At 44.7% G+C, this 20,683-nt stretch overlaps 10 protein-coding genes across 10 annotated transcripts; 4 read left to right on the top strand and 6 right to left on the bottom strand.

The window, feature by feature from the left end:
- The first annotated feature begins 295 nt into the window (after nucleotides 1–295).
- Nucleotides 296–3,737, top strand: OGAPODRAFT_16682 (uncharacterized protein). The gene has a single exon (XM_018354594.1). It carries the CDS (start codon nucleotides 387–389, stop codon nucleotides 2,709–2,711), a length of 2,325 nt encoding a protein of 774 aa, XP_018210973.1. The 5' UTR covers nucleotides 296–386; the 3' UTR covers nucleotides 2,712–3,737.
- Nucleotides 296–3,766, bottom strand: OGAPODRAFT_76882 (uncharacterized protein; the record flags this gene model as incomplete). The annotated part of the gene is made up of 1 exon (XM_018356243.1): nucleotides 296–3,766. One exon carries the CDS (start codon nucleotides 3,764–3,766, stop codon nucleotides 2,696–2,698), a length of 1,071 nt encoding a protein of 356 aa, XP_018210972.1. The 3' UTR covers nucleotides 296–2,695.
- A 68-nt stretch (nucleotides 3,767–3,834) lies between these two features.
- On the bottom strand, nucleotides 3,835–6,459 carry OGAPODRAFT_16681 (uncharacterized protein). The gene is made up of 2 exons (XM_018354593.1): nucleotides 6,308–6,459; nucleotides 3,835–6,270 (listed from the first exon to the last, which is right to left on the bottom strand). The coding sequence occupies exon 2, from the start codon at nucleotides 6,104–6,106 to the stop codon at nucleotides 3,857–3,859; it is 2,250 nt and encodes a 749-aa protein (XP_018210971.1). The 5' UTR covers nucleotides 6,107–6,270; nucleotides 6,308–6,459; the 3' UTR covers nucleotides 3,835–3,856.
- A 15-nt stretch (nucleotides 6,460–6,474) lies between these two features.
- On the bottom strand, nucleotides 6,475–8,154 carry OGAPODRAFT_13427 (uncharacterized protein; the record flags this gene model as incomplete). The annotated part of the gene is made up of 1 exon (XM_018353363.1): nucleotides 6,475–8,154. One exon carries the CDS (start codon nucleotides 8,152–8,154, stop codon nucleotides 6,475–6,477), a length of 1,680 nt encoding a protein of 559 aa, XP_018210970.1.
- A 95-nt stretch (nucleotides 8,155–8,249) lies between these two features.
- Nucleotides 8,250–10,342, bottom strand: OGAPODRAFT_16679 (uncharacterized protein). The gene has a single exon (XM_018354592.1). The coding sequence runs from the start codon at nucleotides 10,079–10,081 to the stop codon at nucleotides 8,333–8,335; it is 1,749 nt and encodes a 582-aa protein (XP_018210969.1). The 5' UTR covers nucleotides 10,082–10,342; the 3' UTR covers nucleotides 8,250–8,332.
- OGAPODRAFT_8811 (uncharacterized protein) lies at nucleotides 10,285–11,583 on the bottom strand (the record flags this gene model as incomplete). Its single annotated transcript, XM_018356883.1, has 1 exon — nucleotides 10,285–11,583. One exon carries the CDS (start codon nucleotides 11,581–11,583, stop codon nucleotides 10,285–10,287), a length of 1,299 nt encoding a protein of 432 aa, XP_018210968.1.
- On the top strand, nucleotides 11,261–14,814 carry OGAPODRAFT_94438 (translation elongation factor 1-alpha). The gene has a single exon (XM_018357536.1). It carries the CDS (start codon nucleotides 12,172–12,174, stop codon nucleotides 13,549–13,551), a length of 1,380 nt encoding a protein of 459 aa, XP_018210966.1. The 5' UTR covers nucleotides 11,261–12,171; the 3' UTR covers nucleotides 13,552–14,814.
- OGAPODRAFT_16678 (uncharacterized protein) lies at nucleotides 13,721–14,814 on the top strand. The gene has a single exon (XM_018354591.1). It carries the CDS (start codon nucleotides 13,808–13,810, stop codon nucleotides 14,777–14,779), a length of 972 nt encoding a protein of 323 aa, XP_018210967.1. The 5' UTR covers nucleotides 13,721–13,807; the 3' UTR covers nucleotides 14,780–14,814.
- A 37-nt stretch (nucleotides 14,815–14,851) lies between these two features.
- On the top strand, nucleotides 14,852–18,886 carry OGAPODRAFT_100917 (uncharacterized protein; the record flags this gene model as incomplete). Its single annotated transcript, XM_018353008.1, has 2 exons — nucleotides 14,852–14,977; nucleotides 15,092–18,886. The coding sequence occupies 2 exons, from the start codon at nucleotides 14,852–14,854 to the stop codon at nucleotides 18,884–18,886; spliced, it is 3,921 nt and encodes a 1,306-aa protein (XP_018210965.1).
- Nucleotides 18,887–18,934: 48 nt separating this feature from the next.
- Nucleotides 18,935–20,682, bottom strand: OGAPODRAFT_94435 (uncharacterized protein; the record flags this gene model as incomplete). Its single annotated transcript, XM_018357535.1, has 1 exon — nucleotides 18,935–20,682. One exon carries the CDS (start codon nucleotides 20,680–20,682, stop codon nucleotides 19,735–19,737), a length of 948 nt encoding a protein of 315 aa, XP_018210964.1. The 3' UTR covers nucleotides 18,935–19,734.
- Between the last annotated feature and the right edge of the window lies 1 nt (nucleotide 20,683).

Below are 20,683 nucleotides of genomic sequence, written 5' to 3'. Positions count from 1 at the left end.
ACGCGGCATTGCTGATGGAAGCTGTCCTTCTCGGTCTAATGACAGGTTGGCTCTATTTCAAGCCAGGAAGTTCTCTAGTTGGCTTACGTTCCATACAAGGCTCTTTGTACACTGTCTCATCTCTGCAGGCATACTTGTTCCTGCTCTACGAAAGCTACCGACTATGTTCGTTGGATTTGCGAGTGTATGACAGGGAGCGATCAGAGCACTGCATTTCAATTCCTGGGTTCTTACTGGCACGCAGGATCGCCAAACTCTTCTCCGAGGACATAATCATACCGCTTCTGTTTTCCCTGTGCACTTACTTTATGGTTGGTCTTCGAACAGATTCATCTATTTATTTCTTCCGTTTTTTTGCGGCAAACATACTCTTCCATTTAAACTCCATGGCATTTGCAACCTTGGCGGCCTCCCTCACAAGAGATGTTGCTCTGGCTACACTCATTTGCAACCTCAATTTCACTTTCCAAACGATGACTAACGGAATGTACGTGAATGCGAAGCAGATGCCTGTTTATGTGCGTTGGTGCAAATACGTCGCATACCAATGGTACTCCTATGGGCTTCTCATTTCCAACCAATTCACAGGCTACAGGGGCGACTGTTTCAAAGAATACGCTGACTCGCCCGATGTGGAGGACATTTGTCGTGCATATACGGGCTCATACATCACCAACAGCCTTGGTTTCTGGGAGAACTGGATAGCGCTCCCATTTGGTGTTCTTGTTGCATTCTTTGTGGGCACTTTCGTGGTAGCTGGCGTGATTCTGAAGATTAAGCCTGAGGATGTGACCATGGCCAAAGAAGTGAAACGAAGCGAGACAAAGTCAGCCACTTCAGCCAAAATCTCACGACCCCCTCCTCAATCTGATCAACCTCTGGACATCCGTGTTTGCGATGTGAACCTATATGTGGAAAACAAACTGGCCCGTAGAGGAAAAAAACAGATCTTAAACAATGTGTCTTGCAACTTTGAGTCGGGAAAACTCAACATTATAATGGGCCCTTCCGGCTCTGGGAAAACCTCGCTGCTGAACCTGATGAGCGGCCGTTTGAAATCAACTTTGTTCACTCGGTACTCCTCTTCAGGCGTGGTGTATTTAAACGACTGCGAGACAGAATTCGATACCATCCGACCGATCTGTTCTTACGTTCAGCAGGATGATCACCATCTTCTGCCTTCCATCACTGTCAGGGAAACATTGCGCTTTTCAGCTCGGATGAGACGCTCCAAAGTCAAACTGTCCTCGTCTGAGATCAATTCCCTGGTGGACAGGTTGATCTTACAGGTCGGTCTGCGGGATTGTGCCGATACCCTAGTCGGTAACGAACTGATCAAGGGAATTTCTGGAGGCGAGAAACGTCGGCTCTCCATTGCCATTCAGCTCCTGTCATCACCAAAGATGCTCATCTTGGATGAGCCTACGTCAGGATTGGACTCGTTTACTGCGTCCTCGATCTTGGAATGCCTGGATCATCTGGCAAGCTCTGGAACAACAGTCATAATGACCATCCACCAGCCACGCACACTCGAAGGTTTTGGCCGCATTCTGCTGCTTGCCAAGGGCGGCCAGGTGGCTTTCAATGGCACGCAAGAAGAATTGGTCGACCATTTCACCTCTATCGGGTATCCGATCCCCAAGTTCACCAATCTCGCTGATTACGTCATCGATATGATATCGTACAGCACAACCCATGAGGAAGTGGAGAGGCGCACTAGGGAACGAGTGGCGCACATTGTCGGTGCCTGGAAGACCGAAAATCTTCGCATCGTACCTCGGCGGAAGCTCACATCGAAAGCAGATCTCTACTCTGAATTCCAGGCTTTCGTTAAGCAGCCTGTTGATTTTGTCACTGGACTGTATGTGCTTACGCAACGACAGATTCTCACCTTAATCCGCGATAAAAACATCTTATTTGCAAGATGCACGCAAGTGATTGGTATGGGAGTTATTCTTAGTCTGTTCTTTGCGAGACTCAAACACAACAACACAAGCATACAGAATAGACTAGGTTTGATCCAGCAGATTGTCTCCATTTACTTCACTGGAATGCTCAACAACATGGCTGCGTATCCGCGGGAGCGAGACTTTTTCTATGAGGAGTACAGCGACGATGCTACGAACTTGTACTCGTTCTTTGTCAGCTACACGCTCATCGAAATACCGTTCGAAATATTCAATGCATTGGTGTTTTCTGTGTTCTTGGTCTTCGTCGTGGGATTTCAATACGATGTTGGCCTATTCTTCACAATGGTGTACACATCGGCTCTCGTCATCAACGCAGGAGAATCTGTGGGGCTCTCGTTCAACACCATGTTCGATCATCCTGGCTTTGCGCTCAATGTCATCTCGATTATTTGTTCAGTTGGTGTTGCTATGGCTGGTTTGTTAGCTATGACACTTGACAGTTTCTTGAGAGCACTAAACTATCTTTCGCCGGCGCATTATTGCGTGATGTCGATAAGCAACCTCGTCTTCACCAAAAAGCTGAAACTGTATTGCACTGACGAAGAGCGCGTGAACAATGGAGAGTGTCTATTCAACACTGGCGAAGATGTCATGAAGAGCTATAATCTCAAGGTGAATCTGAAGCTGTACCTTATTCTCATAGCTATCGTGACGATTTGCCATCGTTTGATTCCTTTGGTCCTCTTGAGACTCAAGCTGGTCAAGTTTTCGATAATGCGTCCCGGTCATAGCTCATCGTAGCTCTTTCGCATGGCTTTCGCGTTGCCGAAGATTTCGTGTCGAAGAGATCGGAACTCTTCCAGTTTCGGGTCTTTTGCCGCTTTCAATGCCTCCATTCGCTTATTCAGCCACTCCAGGAATTCAGATTTGGCTTTGAAAAGGTTCTTGTTGTTCAGCTTCAATTTCTTTAGTTCATCCAAAAGTCTCAGCGTGCCGTCGTCGAGGGCTTCTTGGTTAATCAATGTATCCTGTGCAATATTGGCAAATTGACGATCCATGTCTCCATCGTCAACGTCTCCTGTGATGTCACTTATAATGTTCATGAGTCGCTGCTTGGTGGCTGGATTTACCACTTGGGGATACAAAATCAGTAGCTTCTTTTTGATAGACTCGAACTCATCAATCAATGATCCGCTATTCAGTAACGACCCAAGTATCCCTAGTCTTCGCCTCAAGAGCACATCATTTTGGATTTTCGCAGTAAGATGGTCAACGAAATCCATGGGATCAGAGAAATATTGTAGGAACTTTCGTTGTGCCTCTGCGTTATTTCTCAAAGAAGATGACAATATTATAGTAGCCAGCTCCCTGACTTCATTGCGATCTTCATCATTGATTTGTCTCAGTCCCTCTTCGCCATACAGACCAGACAATCGAATCAATGGCTGTATATATTGCATGGTGTCAACACCATAGTCGGAGTCGGAGCTCATCTCCGAAACAAATTCCAGTTTCTTGAGTAGAGTAGATGAATCGCCAACTCCATCATCCACAAATCTGGATAAATAACGAAGGGCTTCAGTCAAATTTTGTTCTTCATCTAGTTCCATGATGTCTTTTGGAACAGCCACAGCGCCGTTCTCGTTTTCCTGGCTACTTCCCGTAAGTTTAGCCTCTCGCTCAAGTGTGTCTATATTCAGCCGTATATCTAGTCCGCCCGGAATGATCTGTCCCTCTCTAACTGGTTTCCACTCAATAGATGGCTCAAAAAGTTCAGGATAGCAATTCAAAGGATTAGAGTCGGGGCAAATCAGCTTTGCAAGCGAGAAACCACCGAATAAAAGCAAACAAAGCATATATTCTACTGCCAAAAATTAACAAAAAAGAAAACTAAGGGAATGCGATTTTTGTGCTTATAAACTATATTCAGGAGCAAAAATTGTGCTCTATAGGGGGAAAGTATTCCAAATGGAACTATCAACATTGGTGAAGAGCTCATCGATATTCAGATCCGTGCCCAAAAACTCGAGACCAGTTGCCGGAGTGGTGTCCGTAGTACTTGTGGTTTGATCCGGTCTCAAAGCCTGCCGAAACTCTGAAATAAGAGGATTCCCTTCAATGTAAGGATGCAGTCTGTTAGTTATCAACCTTCCAATCCAACCAGAGTCAACTACACCCGCAGCGTCTAATGCATGATTTGAAAGGGAGCAGCCGAGATAGGAATCCTCACACTCGTACTTTTTGGAAAGCAGTTCTGCCATCTCCTCAAAATCATTTTTCTTCCACCTGAGCATTATGTTGACATTTAGTTTTTCATGTTCCTCCGTTGGTTCTTTCGCTGTGTTGAAAAGCGAGTCCACCATTGCAGGGTAGACCTTCGAATAAACGAAGGAATGGATTTTGCTAGCGAACCAGGCACTGAAATGTGTTGCTGCAAGCTTTCCCTTGAGCTGCAGTCCCTCACCCACTAAATTTTCGATCTTTTTTAGGATGTCATTGCAGACAGCCACCAGTTCAGTTTCTGTGTTTCCTTGAATGAACTTTGTATAAGTGACATGCTTCACGCGCGCCAAAAGCATGAAATACAAGCACCGGGTTTTCCCTATAGATTGGATTACTGTCTGGGCAACCACATGCTCGTTTCCGCGGCCAAAATAATCACCAAGGCGGAATATTGAGCTGCGTACAAATATCACGATAGACATGAAAGAACGGATACTTTTCATCAAAAAATGCTTCGACTTCGAAACATCATTCTTAAGCTCATATTGCAAAAACAGATGGTAGTAGAGAAACACCAACATGTGCTTTATCTCAAGATATTGGATGAATCCATTGATTCGCTGGATTTGAATAACTTTGTCCTCTGATCCCAGTGTGTTCGGATCCAGAAACATGACTATGTCACCTGTCAAATTTTCCTGGTAGGTTTCCAAATCTTTAATCCTTTCAAGCAGGCAAGACGCCTTCACTGACCCACTGAGGTCTGTGACTGTTTCCATGAGTGCAGCAAATAACCGATTAAGCTTCGCGCGACTTTGAAGCACCGCAATAGAGCCACGCTCCACGCTCTCGTTTTTGCAATTTGCGTTCGTTTCTCCAAGAAAGACGGGAGTTCTGGTGTTGTATCTGTGGATCCTTGGTGCAAAACTCTCATTTTGGAAAGACCATCCAGAATCAACCGTCCAAACACCAAGCCATAATTTTCTCCAGAGGTTGACTTGCTTCGGAGTAAGAGAATTAGTTACAGTTGTCGGGTCTCTGTTAAGTCCCAAAATGTCGGACATCCGCACCACTAATCCAGCAAATGACTCCAAATCGGAATGTTCTCCTTCCATTGGTGAGTGCTTAAATGCAATTCTAGAATACAATAGGTTTTGTAAAGTTGCCAAGGCCGGCATATGAGCCATTCCGCTCCATTTACTGCAATACGAGGCTGCAGTGAGAAGACGACTGTTCAATGGATGCTCAACAAGATACTTCAGGTTCTCGTCGGTCTTGGTGTCGGCAATGGGTTCCATATTGATTGTGTACAACGTGAGTTCGCCAAGATGGATCAGATACAATAGCGAAGAAAGCAGGACCAACTTGGTTCGGAAAATGCCAATAATATTAATCTGCTCGTCCTCCATGCTGCGTTGCCCAATGACCTCAGATATCGAGTGAGTGAATTGCTCTTCGTCAACAAACGGATAATGGGGATACCAGTACTCGAAAAAGCGATCAAGCAGTAGCCACGCGGATTTTTTGGTTGGCATGACACTTTGCAGATAACCCCCCAGACCACTTTTTGGCCCATCTGTGTCAATTACAGAATCCTCGGTAGGCACCTCGGTTTCCTTGTGCAATGTCCACGGCAGCTGGTGCAAGACTTTTTGCTTGAATACCTCACTGACCTTCGAGTCCTTTTCGTTTGCGAACCAGGGATTTTTGAGATTCAAAAACTCCGTGCGAGCCTTCTCAGTCTTTTTCATGTCTCCTATGTACTTCTTGGAGACCCGTGTGAGGGGGTCTTTCATCAGAAGCATTCGGGGAGAAAATATATCTTTGTCAAACATAAGTCTGCAATCGACGTCGAAATCAAAATGTGTATTTTTGAAGGAAATCAGATCGTCCTCTGCCTCAGACTCTGTTGGGGTTTCCAGTGAAGTCGACGAGCTCAGTTTCCGTTCCAACTCTGACAAATGCCGTTTCATTTGTTCAAGCTCACTAAGTAAATTCTTCGGCTCTGGGGCCGCCTGTGGAATACAATCGTTGACCAATAAATCAGGTAGCTGCTCAGGAACCAAGACCGGGCCATAGGTCCAATCTGGCTCAACGTACTGGCACTCCCTGGCCGTGCCCCGTTTTATGCAAACCTATAATGGTTAATCACAGGCAATGGCCGACAACTTACCATACAAGCGGGTTTCCCACGATCGCATTTGACTTTGCGTCTGCGACAGCTCACGCAGGCGGATCCTATTCGAGTCCGCTTGCGCACTGGCTCCTGCATTTTGTTCATGATAAAATAGTAGTATCGCAAAATGTACTGAAGCGGCGTGCACAGCCTGAAAATTATACACTACAAATCGATGAGATTGACAGGTTCCTGGGCTTTGGGTTTTTCAGGCTCCTGTTTCGGAACATCCGTGTATGAGGCCACAGGAGACAGCTGGTCGGGAATAGCAGGCGATGCTGGGTAAAATTGGGAGGGAGATGATGGAACAGGCTGCTGGGAGACGGAGTTTAAGTGAGGCAACGGAGCATACTGGACGTTGTAGGACCCGGAGTTTTGCTGAGAAACAGGATCAGAAGCCTGAATAGCAGCTGGCGCTGGAGGTGGTGTATAGTATGCCTGCTGAGGGTACTGATGATACGTTTGCTGTGATTGAGCAATTCGGAGCTGTAGTATCTCGTCGTAAATTTTCGTGACCGCAAAAGTCTTGGAGTACAAGTCCTGGAACTTTTCCAAATTTGCCACTTCCCTTTTCAGTTGGAATTCAATCTTGGGTTTGATTTGGTTTATGCTAACAAGCAAATGCTTTAAGGCCTGGTCGTTAGCGATGTTTAGTTTCTTCTCGACAGGAGCGATCTTCAGATTCTGGACAAGTTGGGCGAATAGAATAATGTTCTGCTCCTCGACGCCAGTGATGCTATTGTAGTCGATCTGTGGTGCCGGTTTAGGAGAAAATGTTTGCGGTGGTGGTTGTGAAGCTGGAGGGGCAGGGTTGTTGCTTGGTGTGTACAAGGAATTCACGCTTTGGCTTTCAGGAAGTAAATTTGAGTACAGACCACTTGGCTGTGGTGTTGGCTCCAACTTTGATCCGGGTTGAAGTTTTGCTGCTTCCTGTTTTTGGAAATCGGCAAGACTAGCTGCAATGGCGGCCTTCATTTCCTCATCGTCTTCCTCTGTCGGAGCAGCTTGTGGTGCTGGTTTTGACGAGACAGGAGCTTCTATGGAAACTCCTGACTCTTTCAAAGAGAGTTCAATTGCACGTTTCAAATCTTCATCCTCATCCCCTGCGGGCGTATCGTTCTTGGATTTCTTTTTAGACAGCTTTGATTTGCCTTTATGCTCCTGGTAGCATGTATCACAAACACGAACCGGTATCGTTATTCCGAGTTCTGGTAGCTCGCAGGTGTTTGAAGAATGTGTTCCACAGAACACTCCACCGCACGAACGACAGTGATGCTTTCTATTCAAAAAGGTAAAAAGCGTAGAACACAACATGCAAGCATCAGAATCTTCCCACTCGGGAGCGACCTTGGATTCTATAAGCGTACTCTCTATTGCATCAGTAATCATCGGAAATTCGAATCCTTCTTTCTGAAGTTTATTGTATATCTGATTGACGTAACCCAATTTCGGGTTAGTGCTGAACATGATCGACCATGACTGTATCAATTGTAGTAAATATTCCTTCACTGTGTGATTCAGAGTCTTATCATGTAGCGTGGACACTATTGGATCTATGAACTCCTTCGATGAAATATCAAACAAAAAGTGTTCTCCACCGTTTTTGATGCAGAAGTCAATAAGCTTCAACGCAGATTTTTGAAGATTTGGGTTCTTGGTGCTCATAAAACGTCTCTTCAAAGCACGCATGGCATCTTTGGATGTTACTTGCTTCGAGCGGATCAGATCACTGATTTCAAGCGCACCGGCAAGATCGATCTCGCCGTTAGGAATGGACTCCGAAGCTGCTTCACTGATTTTGTCCTCGATCGCTACATTCGTATTAGTTCGCCCAAACCAGGCCATTGTTGATTGATGTTCTGTAACTGCTCAAAAGCGCTTGCTATCGTTCTGGATAAATATAAACTGTTGTGCAAATTCACTTTATCAAGACCAGTTGTGGCAAAATTAAATTCACCTTTCCTATCTACCTCACTAAAAAAATCCGGCGCGCCGATCGACGTGCGCATCTAATGATACCCCTTCATCCACTTGTCACCGAGATGGCAGGACTCAACATGTTATAATCCACAAAGCTACTCGTGCTCTTTGCAGGCTTCAACGAATTGCCGGAATTGTGGGCCATTCCGTCCTCAATGGACAGTTTTATTATGGAATCCCAGTCACTTATGATCACGAAATAGCTCTGACAAACAGAGACGAAGAATAATGCGATCACCATGCCGATCCAGAGACCAAACAGCTCGAGCCGAAATTTGAATGCCAGCAAAAACGCCACAGGAAGGGCAACACAGTAGTAGCTGAATAAATTCAGCCAGCCTCCAATATACTGTCTCCCTTGACCTCTGAGTATACCAGCGGTCACGCAAGAAATAACATCGTTCACCTGATATATGGCACCAATTATGAGCACCCTTCCTGCTAGTTGTATCACTTTTCGGTCCTGAGAAAATAGTGACGCAATACTGTATCTGAAGGTAGCCAATATGGAGGCATTGAAGACCCCGAAAATAGCAGCAATCAAGAACGCAGCTTTCGTGACCTTCTTGGCAGCATCCTTCGATGCAGACCCAATAAACCACGCAACTCGTGTTGACGCTGCCACAGAGATTGCAAACGGAATCTGGTAAATTGTCACGCAAGTGGTCGACACTACAGATTGGGCCGCCAAAGACGCAGTGCCGAATCGTGACGAGGCAACAGAAAGTATTTCAAATGCAAGCCACTCAGCTTCAATCATCAAGACGCTCGGTGCAGCTAAAGTGATTGCTCTCTTCCAATTGGTGAACACTTTGGTGGATAGACGACAGAAGCATTGTCTCCCTTGAATAAAGTAGGCATAGTATAGCAGCATAAGCGCCATCAGCCAGTTTGTGACCACCACTGCGGTAGGCGCTCCAATGAATCCTAATCCAATGTGGCTATTATGAACCAATACAAAGTTCAATAGTAGATTGAAGGGAGCACAAATGACCAGGACGAACGTTGACGCTTGAAATGCTCCCTGAGCCTGCAAAAACTGCTTCAGCACCTCGAACGTCATGAATCCAGGAACTCCATATATCAGTATTCTTAGGTAATGCGTGGCCAGCTTACACAGCTCCTCGTCAGGAACTATAGCGCGAAGTAAAGGGTAAGAACCCCAGTACCAGAAAATAAAGATGGGAACAAACATCACCCATAACATCAGATAGCAGCGCAGAGCGTTCAACCCAACAGCTTCATAGTCCTTCCTTCCAAATGCTTGAGGACACAGCGTGGATAAGGATGAGGCAATTCCTTGAATAATACCGTAAGATGAGATGTTGGCCAACAGGTTAGATAGCGAAACGGCAGCCAGCTCTTGAGAGCCAAGGCTTCCAACGCTGAAGACAGATGCAACTGTCAATGAGTATTGTAGAAGAAATGTTGCAATCAAGGGAATGGAAGTTTTGATCAGAAGCTCTGTTTCGGTTTTAATTGTAGTTTCGACCTCACGCAGTGTGCCATCATCATCAGCTTTTATTGGAGTGAAACCGTGGGCATTTAGCTTTGAAGAAAGCAAAGATGCTCTTCTACTTTGAATGTACGAATCTTGAGTGACTGACCCGTAATCGCGAGTGGTATCTGAATTTAAAAATGACGTAGACTCGTGTTCGCTAGAAGAAGATAACGAATCGCTACGCTTCCTCCACAGCACGGGGCTTCCCATTTGAGTTATTGATCCTCTGCGTGTCCCACCATTAGGAAAATTTGAAGGTGTCACGTTGTCGAGCACCTCGTGGAAACTCATCAAATGGGTTTATTCGTCGTCGAATTTATTTTTTGACGGCTTATCAACATGCATTTCGATGAAAATATTCAGTGATTTGAATTGAATGCGAACTAGCTAGTTTTAGCATGATAGTGAAATCGATCTCAACTGCTATTTAATAGTGGCTCTTCATATTTGTTCCAAGTCCCCAGTCATGGTCTATTGTTTTGAATAGCAGTGGTTTAAATGTTTCGACTCAAAATAGTATTGATATCTTGCTCACATCCACTATGACTATGTCTAACTTCTGGAGCCAGATGCAATGGTGTGAGCTGAAGGCTTTCCAAGAGCGACGCTATAGACTCAGAAGCATTGGTATTGATTGGAGTTCGTTGTCTCTTCTTGAAAAATTCTCCAATACTGAGTCTTCGGGAGCTGTTGGGAGTTTCCAAATCAGATGAAAATGTAGAGCCAGTGGAATACTCTCCTGTGCTGCTTTGGGTCCCATTGCAATTTTGCTCCAGCTCCATAAAAGCATGTACAATATCAGAACTTGTGTCGAAGGTCTCACTTGGCGTTGAAGGGGCATCATGTTTAGTCTTTGTTTTTATAAATTCTATCAGCCCTCCATGGAACCAAGACCCATGACGTTGTTTCTTGATGATCTCTTTTCGTTTCTGCTTTAATGTTTTTATTTGCTGATCGATTGCGTCTACATCGTTTTTCTGCACATCGCTTGAATCGCAGTCGTTATTTGTTTCCACTTTTTCTTTCGTGTTTGACAACCTCCTCGATTCGTTGACAGTATCAAACACATCGGTAAAAGAACTGCTACGTGAAGTCTTGTCAGGCTCAGGTATCATTTCCTCTGACTTTTCTTCCTCCTTTTGGCTTTCATGAGATAACTGCTTCTCGGAATCACACACACTATCTAGTGTTCGGTCTGCATCTTCTGGCGTCGAATGCTCGGGCTCAAAGCATAGAATGTCCAAGTTTGAGGGCTCTGTTTGGAACTGCTCCAATTCTTTGCTCGTTGGTCTTTGGAATAAATTGTTGTTGAGTAGTTTTGATCGAACTGGAGAGTCCCTATAATTGCGATTTGTATGTGCTGCAAGAATATGTGTAGAAGCAGTATTATGGATACTTCTCAAAGAGCTACTTCTCACCGATACCTCGTCCTTGAACGAGACCGTTTTTTTACCCAATTGCTCCTCGTCCACTAGTTTGTTTGGTTTCATGATGGACTTCAGCATTGAGCTATGTAGATCACCTTCTGGGCCTCCTGGGTTGTCTGGCTCAACTTGCTCTTTGTCATCATGTACAAAGGATAATGGGATGGTGGTGACTTTTGGAAACTGTACAATGGGGTGAGTATTGAGTTGTAATGTCCCCCAGACATTCAGAAGGTCAGGCTTGGGAGCAGGCTTTTTACTCAGCCTCAAACTACCGTTTCTCCGCCTTCGTCTTCTTGACACAGTTGATACGCTGTTGGAAATGGAATGGTCGTCAGTCTCGTTTAGCCCTAAAGACACCGTTGCCATAATTAGGGATAAATCTATTTAGGCTCCTTATTTTTCACTCGGCGCGAAAAAAAATGGGCACACGGCGATCGACGAGAGGTCGATCGTCTCTACGTTCCAGCTACATGGCAGTTCTAAGACGGGAAGTAAGATGACACTAGTAGATGTTTTGCAAATTAGGATCACAGGCCTGCTCCAGAAAACTTTTTATCCTTCAGCGGAAGGTCTGTCCAGGGGCACAAATCTCAAACAGAGCAAAGGCACCCTTACCCTCTTATCTCCTTGATGAATTTTTTTTTCTTTTAAATTCTTTTTTAGAAGGCCGGGTAACAACTTTAAGAACCTGTTTCAGCTGTCCCCAGGAAGCTCCATTGGCAGTTCCAGTACGTTGTAGATGTGTATAGTGTGCTGAAAAGCGTTGTCCCTGGTTTTTTCAAGCAAAATCTTCGTCTCGGAGCTGGATAGCCCACCAAGGTATTGTTCCTGTGCGTAATTTTTGGCACGCAGACGACTCGAATAAGTTTGGCAATAAAAAAATTTTTTTCACTATATAAAGAGGAGACATTCCCACATGAGATTTTTTCTGATCTTTTAATTAGTACATTCGTAATGGGAAAAGAAAAGACTCACGTTAACGTCGTTGTTATTGGTCACGTCGACTCTGGTAAATCTACCACTACCGGCCACTTGATCTACAAGTGTGGTGGTATCGACAAGAGAACCATCGAGAAGTTTGAAAAGGAGGCTGCCGAGCTTGGTAAGGGTTCCTTCAAATACGCTTGGGTTTTGGACAAGTTGAAGGCTGAGAGAGAAAGAGGTATCACCATCGATATCGCTTTGTGGAAATTCGAGACTCCAAAGTACCACGTCACTGTTATTGATGCTCCAGGTCACAGAGATTTCATCAAGAACATGATTACTGGTACTTCCCAGGCTGACTGTGCTATTTTGATTATTGCTGGTGGTACCGGTGAGTTCGAGGCTGGTATTTCCAAGGACGGTCAAACCAGAGAGCACGCTTTGTTGGCTTTCACCCTTGGTGTCAGACAACTGATTGTTGCTGTCAACAAGATGGACTCTGTTCAATGGTCTGAGGCCAGATTCGAGGAAATTGTCAAGGAAACCTCTAACTTCATCAAGAAGGTTGGTTACAACCCTAAGACTGTTCCATTCGTCCCAATTTCTGGTTGGAACGGTGACAACATGATTGAGCCATCTTCTAACTGCCCATGGTACAAGGGATGGCAAAAGGAGACCAAGTCTGGTGTCGTCAAGGGTAAGACTCTTCTCGAGGCCATTGACGCCATTGAGCCACCTGCCAGACCATCTGACAAGCCATTGAGATTGCCATTGCAAGATGTCTACAAGATTGGTGGTATCGGTACTGTTCCAGTCGGTAGAGTTGAGACTGGTGTCATCAAGGCTGGTATGGTTGTTACTTTCGCCCCAGCTGGTGTTACCACCGAAGTCAAGTCCGTCGAGATGCACCACGAGCAGCTTGCTGAGGGTCTTCCAGGTGACAATGTTGGATTCAACGTCAAGAACGTTTCCGTCAAGGAAATTAGAAGAGGTAACGTCTGTGGTGACTCGAAGAACGACCCACCTCAAGGATGTGCTTCCTTCAACGCTCAAGTCATTATCTTGAACCACCCAGGTCAGATCTCTGCTGGTTACTCTCCAGTTTTGGACTGCCACACTGCCCACATTGCCTGCAGATTCGACCAACTGCTCGAGAAGATCGACAGAAGAACCGGTAAGAAGATTGAGGAGAACCCTAAGTTTGTCAAGTCTGGTGACGCTGCTATTGTTAAGATGATCCCATCTAAGCCAATGTGTGTTGAGACCTTCACTGAGTACCCACCATTGGGAAGATTTGCCGTCAGAGATATGAGACAGACCGTTGCCGTTGGTGTCATCAAGTCTGTTGAGAAGACTGCTGCTGGTGCCGGAAAGGTCACCAAGGCTGCTCAAAAGGCTGCTAAGAAATAAAGCTGATGCAAATTTGACCCTAGGTGACGTATATATCCTATGTATAAGTCTCTGTTCATTTTAATTTCTTCTATAAAATATCAACCTGTAAAAAATCGTTTCATTATCAGCAAAAAATTTAATATAATCTTGTCGATTGATATTTCCAGTCCCTATGACTACTGTTGAGAACCCATTGGAAATTGTCGATATCAGTGAAATTAACCAGCAAACCGCTGAGAAACTTCTTCATGCTGCCTCTACACAAGGTTTCTTAATGGTTGAAGGACACGGGCTAAGCCAAGAACAAGTTGATCAGCTTTTTGGCTTATCTAGAGATTTTTTCCAACTCCCATTCGAGGAGAAACAAAAATATAAGATTGACGAGTCCAACCATGGTTACACTGGAATCGGTGTTGAGAACCTCGAAGAGGATGACCTGGGAAAGCCTCTTGGTGACCCCAAAGAAGCGTTCAATTTTGCTAGGGTTGATATGAGTAAGGGTGAACTTACTACTGACGAGATTCCGGCAATTTTCGAGGACCCGGAAAATAAAAAGATTATTCAGGCCACCTTGATTAAGCTCCGCGAGTCCCTCTTCAGCATGTTGCGGCTGATGGCTATGGGGCTCAAGATCGATGAAACGGAAGGTGGTTTCGATTGGTTCACCAGTCGCCATGATCCCACCAAACCTAGCGGCACAACCTTTAGGTTCTTACACTATCCATCTCCCGTGAAGGAGGGAATGACCGAGAAAGACCTCGATTCCTGCGGGGATATCAATGTTGCAGGAGCCCATACGGACTATGGCTGTGTGACTCTGCTGTTGCAGAGACAGGACGAGGACGGCCTCGAAATCCTGTCGCCCGTGAGCCGAAAGTGGGAAGCGGTCCCATTTGTCCCTGCCTCTCCGAAATATCAAAAACTCGGCCAAGCTCCTCCCTTAGTCGTTAACATTGCAGATCAGCTGTGCTACTGGACCAATGGCCTCCTGAAAAGTACAGTGCACAGAGTTAGGTTCCCTCGCAAGTTATTGCTGGAAGGAAAGCCAAGATACTCGATTGTCCTTTTCGTCCATCCTGCTGATGACACCCTATTGGAGCCCGTTCCTTCTGAGAAAGTATCTTCCATTTCGGGGCGTGGAGCTGCGCATTATCTTGCCAAGCACGGAGTCTCATTAACTGCTGGCGAGCATTTGGCAAAAAGACTTGCAACGACTTATGGCTGGAAGACTGAGAAAGCCAATTAAGAAAAACGCTCCAACATTAGTATAGTTTTGCTTTGAAAATGTTTTATTTTATTTTATTTTTTTTGTCAAAATATGAATACCTTTCACCAATTCGTGGACCCAACAACATGCTTGGGCTCGACTTATTGCAATTTTGTATCTCCCACAAGCCACAATCTGGCTGTTTCCAAGGGGAACATGCTTCAAATCTTTGAAATCGTTGAACTCGAACTGCAGGACGGCGACGACGACGAAGGAGATGACGAGATAAATCAGGTGCTTGGTGAATCTGAATCGTTTTTGGGAGATGCACTTATGACCAACTTGATTCAGGAACTCAGGTACAAACTTCAGCTTATTGGCGAGTACAGGCTGAATGGACAGATAATCAACATAGACAAGTTTAGATCCAATGAGAACGAATCGTTGGACTACTTGATTGTTTCCACAAAATTGGCAAAACTGTCGGTCATCAAATGGGATTCCCAGTTGCACGCTATTTCGACTGTCAGCTTGCACTACTATGACACGGCGCTTGATGCGTTGACGGTGGAAAAACTCGGCAAAACTAGTGTCCAACATAGAACCGACCCTAATTCGTTATGCACATGCTTGCGACTCAACGAGCTGTTCACTTTTCTTCCCTTCTACAAAGAGTACTTAGAAGAAGAAGAGCTGAAAGATGATGCAGAAGAAGCTAAGGACATCAAAAAGAGAAAGAAGCTTTTCACGGAGAGTTTCATTTTGAATGCCTCTTCTCTTCATCCAGACATCAAGAACATTGTGGATTATCAGTTTTTGCACTCCTATAGGGATCCTACGATGGTAATTTTATATGCTCCTGAGACAATGACGTGGGCTGGACACCTCCCCAAGGCCAAGGATACACTGAAAGTGATCGTTTTGTCGCTCGATCTTGAAAATAAAAAAGCCTCCACCATCATGGAACTTACCAACCTGCCTTTCGATGTTGACTATATATATCCGCTAGAAAGTCCTACGAATGGATTTTTACTGGTTGGGTCCAACGAAATCATCCATGTTAATTCTCTGGGGTCCATGAGAGGTATTTATACAAACGAGTATTTCACAGATATATCAAATTTGAAGCTCAAAGATCAGTCATCACTTGGTCTGATGCTAGAAAATTCCCGCGTTGGACTCGTGAAAGAAGATCAGGTCTTGATAATAACCGAGTCCGGCGACTTTTATCAGTTGACTTTTGAGAAGATCGGTGGCAACTCTACTATCACCGGTCTCCAGAAAGTTGAGCTTTCAAACTACAAGGGCATAACTGTAAACCATCCAATTATGATCACCAGTGTTCCCTCATTAGACCTCTTTTTTGTCTGCTGTCAAGGTGGAGACTCTTTATTGATCCGGATCAGCAGTAAAAGTGGTGTGCTCCTTCAAGAAACCAAGGAGCAGAATGGTAGCTCGAAAGAGACGAAAGATGACGACGATTGGCTATATGATGAGGAAGATCAAAAAAGCCACAAGAGCTCTCTGGTCAACTCGCAATTCAAGAAAATGGACAGTATACTGAACTGTGGGCCTCTGGTGGACTTTACTCTAGGCCGAGTCTCTATAGAGCAAAAAATCATGGGGCTGCCAAACCCTAATTATAATGAAGATGTTCTGGTTGCTGCTTGTGGGGTGGGCCCCAACAGCTGTGCCTGTGTTTATTCTCCAACAATCAAGCCCATCGTGAAGTCGACATTGAAATTTTCCAATGTCGACAAGGTGTGGACTCTGACAAACAAGAGTGGATTCACAAGATATCTCATCACAACTGACTTCACTAATTTCAAAACAGAAGTGTTCCAAGTGAATAAGAACTACAAAAATCTTTATTCCAAGGATTTCAACAATAAGCAGTATACTCTTCAATTTGGTACAATCACGACAGATTCTGAAAATCGGATTGTCCAGGTGACGCCGTACAAAGTGACAGTTTTTACCTTCAAGTTCCAGGAGGTGGTTGCTCTAGAGTATGACTTTGAAATTAACTCTACTTTCATCTATGGCAATTACATTGTTGTTATTATGAAAAGCGGTGAGCTTGATATTTTAGAGTTCAAAGGAGACAAACTTGAGAAGCTTGATTTGCCTGCACTGTTGAACTACCTGATTTTTACCAATGGCTGGATATGTGAGTCCTCTTTGTTGAACCATATAGGTAGTGGGGCAGTCAAAAGGGACTCCGAAGGCACGCCTGTTGGCGGCACGGAAAATAGCAAGAGTGAAATTCTTTTCTGGCTCGTGACAGCCGATAATCGGTTGTTGGTATTCCAAAAGGATCACAAGGAGAAAGTGTTTGAGTTCACAGATATTCACAAGTTCCCAGAGCTTTTGACTCTAAATCCTATGGATGTCAATTACGAAGCTGATGTGGATCCCATTATCAAGCAAATCATGTTTACGAAACTTGGTAACAGCTCCAGCTCTAAGGATTACCTGGTTGCCCTAACTTTTGGAGGAGAGGTCCTCATCTACGAAACATTTTTCGATCCTATAGAAAGGACATACAAGTTGATGAAGATCAACGAGATGTGCCAGTTCCCGATCGTTGGTGCTCCAGATAATTCTTATGCTCACGCGACAAAGATCGAAAGGTACCTCATCAGCGTGAGCAATTTCCAAGGGTACAAAGCTGTTTTAGTGACTGGAGCAAGTGCGTTTGTGATACTCAAAGAATACAATAGTATTCCTCGGATGTTACAATTCACGAAAAGATCATCGCTTTATTTCGCTGAATACAATACCGATAAATGTCCAAACGGTGTGATCTCTATTGATGAAACCAAGGCCTGTCGTATATGCCAATTGGATAGCAGCTACACTTACTCAAACAGGTTGCCAATAGCCAAGTATAAGATCGGGGACAAGACAATCAACAAGATCAGCTACCACTCTCTTTCTAACACTTATATCATTTCAACCTTGGAAGAAGGTCCTTATAATCCCGTCGATGAGGATGGAGAGCCGCTTCCTGGATTGCGTGATGACAGAAAGCTGAAGTCGACGTCTCTGAAGGGCACAGTTCACTTGGTTTCGCCCGCCAATTGGACAATCATCGATACAGTCGAACTCGAAGACAATGAGTATGTGACCTCGATCGAGGTGATCGAACTAAAGGTTTCCGAGACCATTGCCACCAAAACTGTCGTTTTAATTGGAACTGCAAGATGCAGAAACGAGGACCTCGCTACACATGGATCTTGGAAGATCTACGAGGTGATTGATATCGTTCCGGAGCCTGGAAGACCAGAAGCGAAGAATAGATTGAAAATGATCACATCAGAGACGGCCAGAGGTCCTGTTCTCTCCATTTGTAACGTGAGCGGCCGTTTTGCAATTGTCCAAGGACAAAGAATGCTTGTTCGTACTTTGCAGAAAGACGACAATGTGGCTCCTGTTGCCTTTACAGACACGTCCATATATTCGAAGGAGGTGAAGACTTTCAAAAACCTAGTACTCATAGGAGACTCATTCCAGAGTGTCTCTCTCTATGGCTTTGATGCCACTCCATACAGAATGTTGCATTTTGGAAAAGATGAGCAGAATGTTGAATTACGAGCTGCTGACTTTTTGGTGCACGATGGTAATCTGCATATTTTGGTGGCAGACGAAGATTCTGTTTTCCACTTGCTACAATATGACCCTTATGATGGAAACTCGATGAAAGGTCTCAAGCTTTTGCGCCGATCGCTGTTACGCTCAAATGCGCTTACGACAAAGATGATTTCAGTTGCAAGAGCTAGATCCCTATTTTCGATGGTGAGCACGCTGAACCACGAAGACGATTTGGGCTACGAGATCATTGGTAGCAATATTGACGGCTCCTTCTACAAGGTGATGCCAGTCAACGAGTATCAATACAGAAGATTGTATTCTATTCAGAACTATCTATATGACAAGGAGCTGCATTGGCTAGGTCTGAATCCGAAATCCAACGCCATTGGAGGTCTGACGGAGCTAATGCCCTCAATCAAGAGACTTTTTATTGAGCTCAATATGTTCCATAGGTTCATTGGGTTCAATAATGACAGGAAGAAGCAGATTATGCAAAAATTGGGCAAAAACTCGTACGCTGAAGTGTACAAAGATATAATATCTCTGCAATAGATTTTTCAGGCTGTGTGTGAGTAGTAAAATAATAAAATGAAATATGGAGCTTGATTCTTTTTCCTACTTCCGCAAAGGAGCTGCTAACGCAGTGTTCCGATATTGGGGAAACGATCCGCAATTGACTGATAAGGTTCTCAGACTTCGGCTTGCTGGCCAGCAATATAAAACACAGGAAATATATGAGTATATGCATCACTTTTCTGCGCTAGAGAGGTGGATAGTTCCTACGAGACTTGTTGAACTGAAGCCAGAATCTATTCGAAAACTCGAAAGAGATGATTTGAAGCTTGAACCAGACACACATGGCCTACTCATGGATAATGTTTTCAAGGACTCTGATTGTCGAGTAATTGTTCTTAATAAGCACATCATCCTAAACTTGGGAGCTCGCCGATTGCTGGAATTGAAGCCGAAATGGCTAGAGCCTGTCTCTGACCGGAAATGTAGAAACTGTGCACATCTGACATTGAATGGCGAGAGATTTATTGTCTGCCCTCTCCAACTGCTCACGACCGACGGCATACACAAATGGTCTGAGGCAGTCGAACAAGCGGTACGGGACCGCGGGTTTTCTTATTTGTCAATTGAGAATGCAGTTCAAGCAAACATTCTCTTGTTTCAGACGCTTGCATCGGAACAAGCTCGGTGTCCAAACGTGCATCAGAAGCTGATAGCTCTGGAAAGCGAGGCGGATGTTGATGATCAACTGTGTGAAACCATGACGCTCCGCGACGTCACGATTTTTATAGACTTAGACTCTTCAAAGGCACTGCTTTGCGACTTGGACAGAAAAAGTCCGCGTAAATGGCAGAAATGGAGAGACCGCGAAATAGCTTTGAGTAAGCTTATGCAATAATGAGATCAGCCACAAAACAGAGATCACCATCTCTGCTATTTGCCCAGAGCCTGTGTCTATGTTTGGATGTCTCCCTGATGCACAGATCAATTCTTTCGTTGGCAAACGATGGGTTGATAATTTTGTATTTGAGTGACAGTGCTGTGGTGTCTGGATTGTGCTGCTGCCAAAAGTGGAGCATCAGCTGAACCAGTAACGGCCCAGAAACGATAATTGAAGGATAGTCCTCGTATCTGGAGCCATATATGGGATTGTAATGGACAAGATGGGAATTAAACATTAGTGCACTGGATCGGAAAATGGACACTGTAGAGGGGACAATCACGACGGTGTGGTCTGGATCTGAGTCCTCAACAAGGTGGTACCTTTCTTCCGTATAGGTCTTTTGTATGTAGTACAGTTTCCTGGTTTCAATAATTGACCACACGTTGTCCACTTTGTACTCGCGTCTGTAGTCCACTCCGATTTGCTCCAACCGCTTGTACTGCCTTATTTTATCGACAGTCTCGGTAAATCTGACTTCATCTCCAAACCTCAAGGGTCTATCTGGGTTGAATTGAAAACTCCCTGCAACCCACATCCGCCTATAAAAGTAGTCTTTATCTTCAGTGCACGGAGCATGGTAGTTGTCGAAACCATCGAATCCTAGCTCGTTCTCGCCAGAAATAGGGTTGCAATAGATCATCGAGTATCCGTATGGAACCGTCTTTCCTTTGCAAAAGCGCTTGTTCAAACTTTCCATGTTCTCATTCATAAATCGAGCGGTCGGGTTAATGACCGATTGCAAAGTGGCATACAACTGTTTTGCATGATACGCAGATATTGAGTCGTCAAAAAGATCCCAGTGAGAGCTCTTAAGTCTTGCTTCAATCTCATGGTACTCACTAAGTGAGGGTCGTGTACGCAAGCGCGCCAGCCGAGGTATGATTCGAGACATG

Source organism: Ogataea polymorpha (genome assembly GCF_001664045.1).
Source record: "Ogataea polymorpha strain NCYC 495 leu1.1 chromosome Unknown OGAPOscaffold_4, whole genome shotgun sequence".
Lineage (NCBI taxonomy): Eukaryota > Fungi > Ascomycota > Pichiomycetes > Pichiales > Pichiaceae > Ogataea > Ogataea polymorpha.
Note: the sequence above shows the minus strand (reverse complement) of the source record. Positions and strands in the feature narration are given on the sequence as shown.

What these genes read in the sequence shown, in the direction of transcription:
- OGAPODRAFT_16682 (XM_018354594.1), top strand. Translation starts at nt 387, where the DNA reads ATGGCATTTGCAACCTTGGCGGCCTCCCTCACAAGAGATGTTGCTCTG.
- OGAPODRAFT_94438 (XM_018357536.1), top strand. Translation starts at nt 12,172, where the DNA reads ATGGGAAAAGAAAAGACTCACGTTAACGTCGTTGTTATTGGTCACGTC.
- OGAPODRAFT_16679 (XM_018354592.1), bottom strand. Translation starts at nt 10,081, where the DNA reads ATGAGTTTCCACGAGGTGCTCGACAACGTGACACCTTCAAATTTTCCT.
- OGAPODRAFT_16681 (XM_018354593.1), bottom strand. Translation starts at nt 6,106, where the DNA reads ATGAAACGGCATTTGTCAGAGTTGGAACGGAAACTGAGCTCGTCGACT.
- OGAPODRAFT_16678 (XM_018354591.1), top strand. Translation starts at nt 13,808, where the DNA reads ATGGTTGAAGGACACGGGCTAAGCCAAGAACAAGTTGATCAGCTTTTT.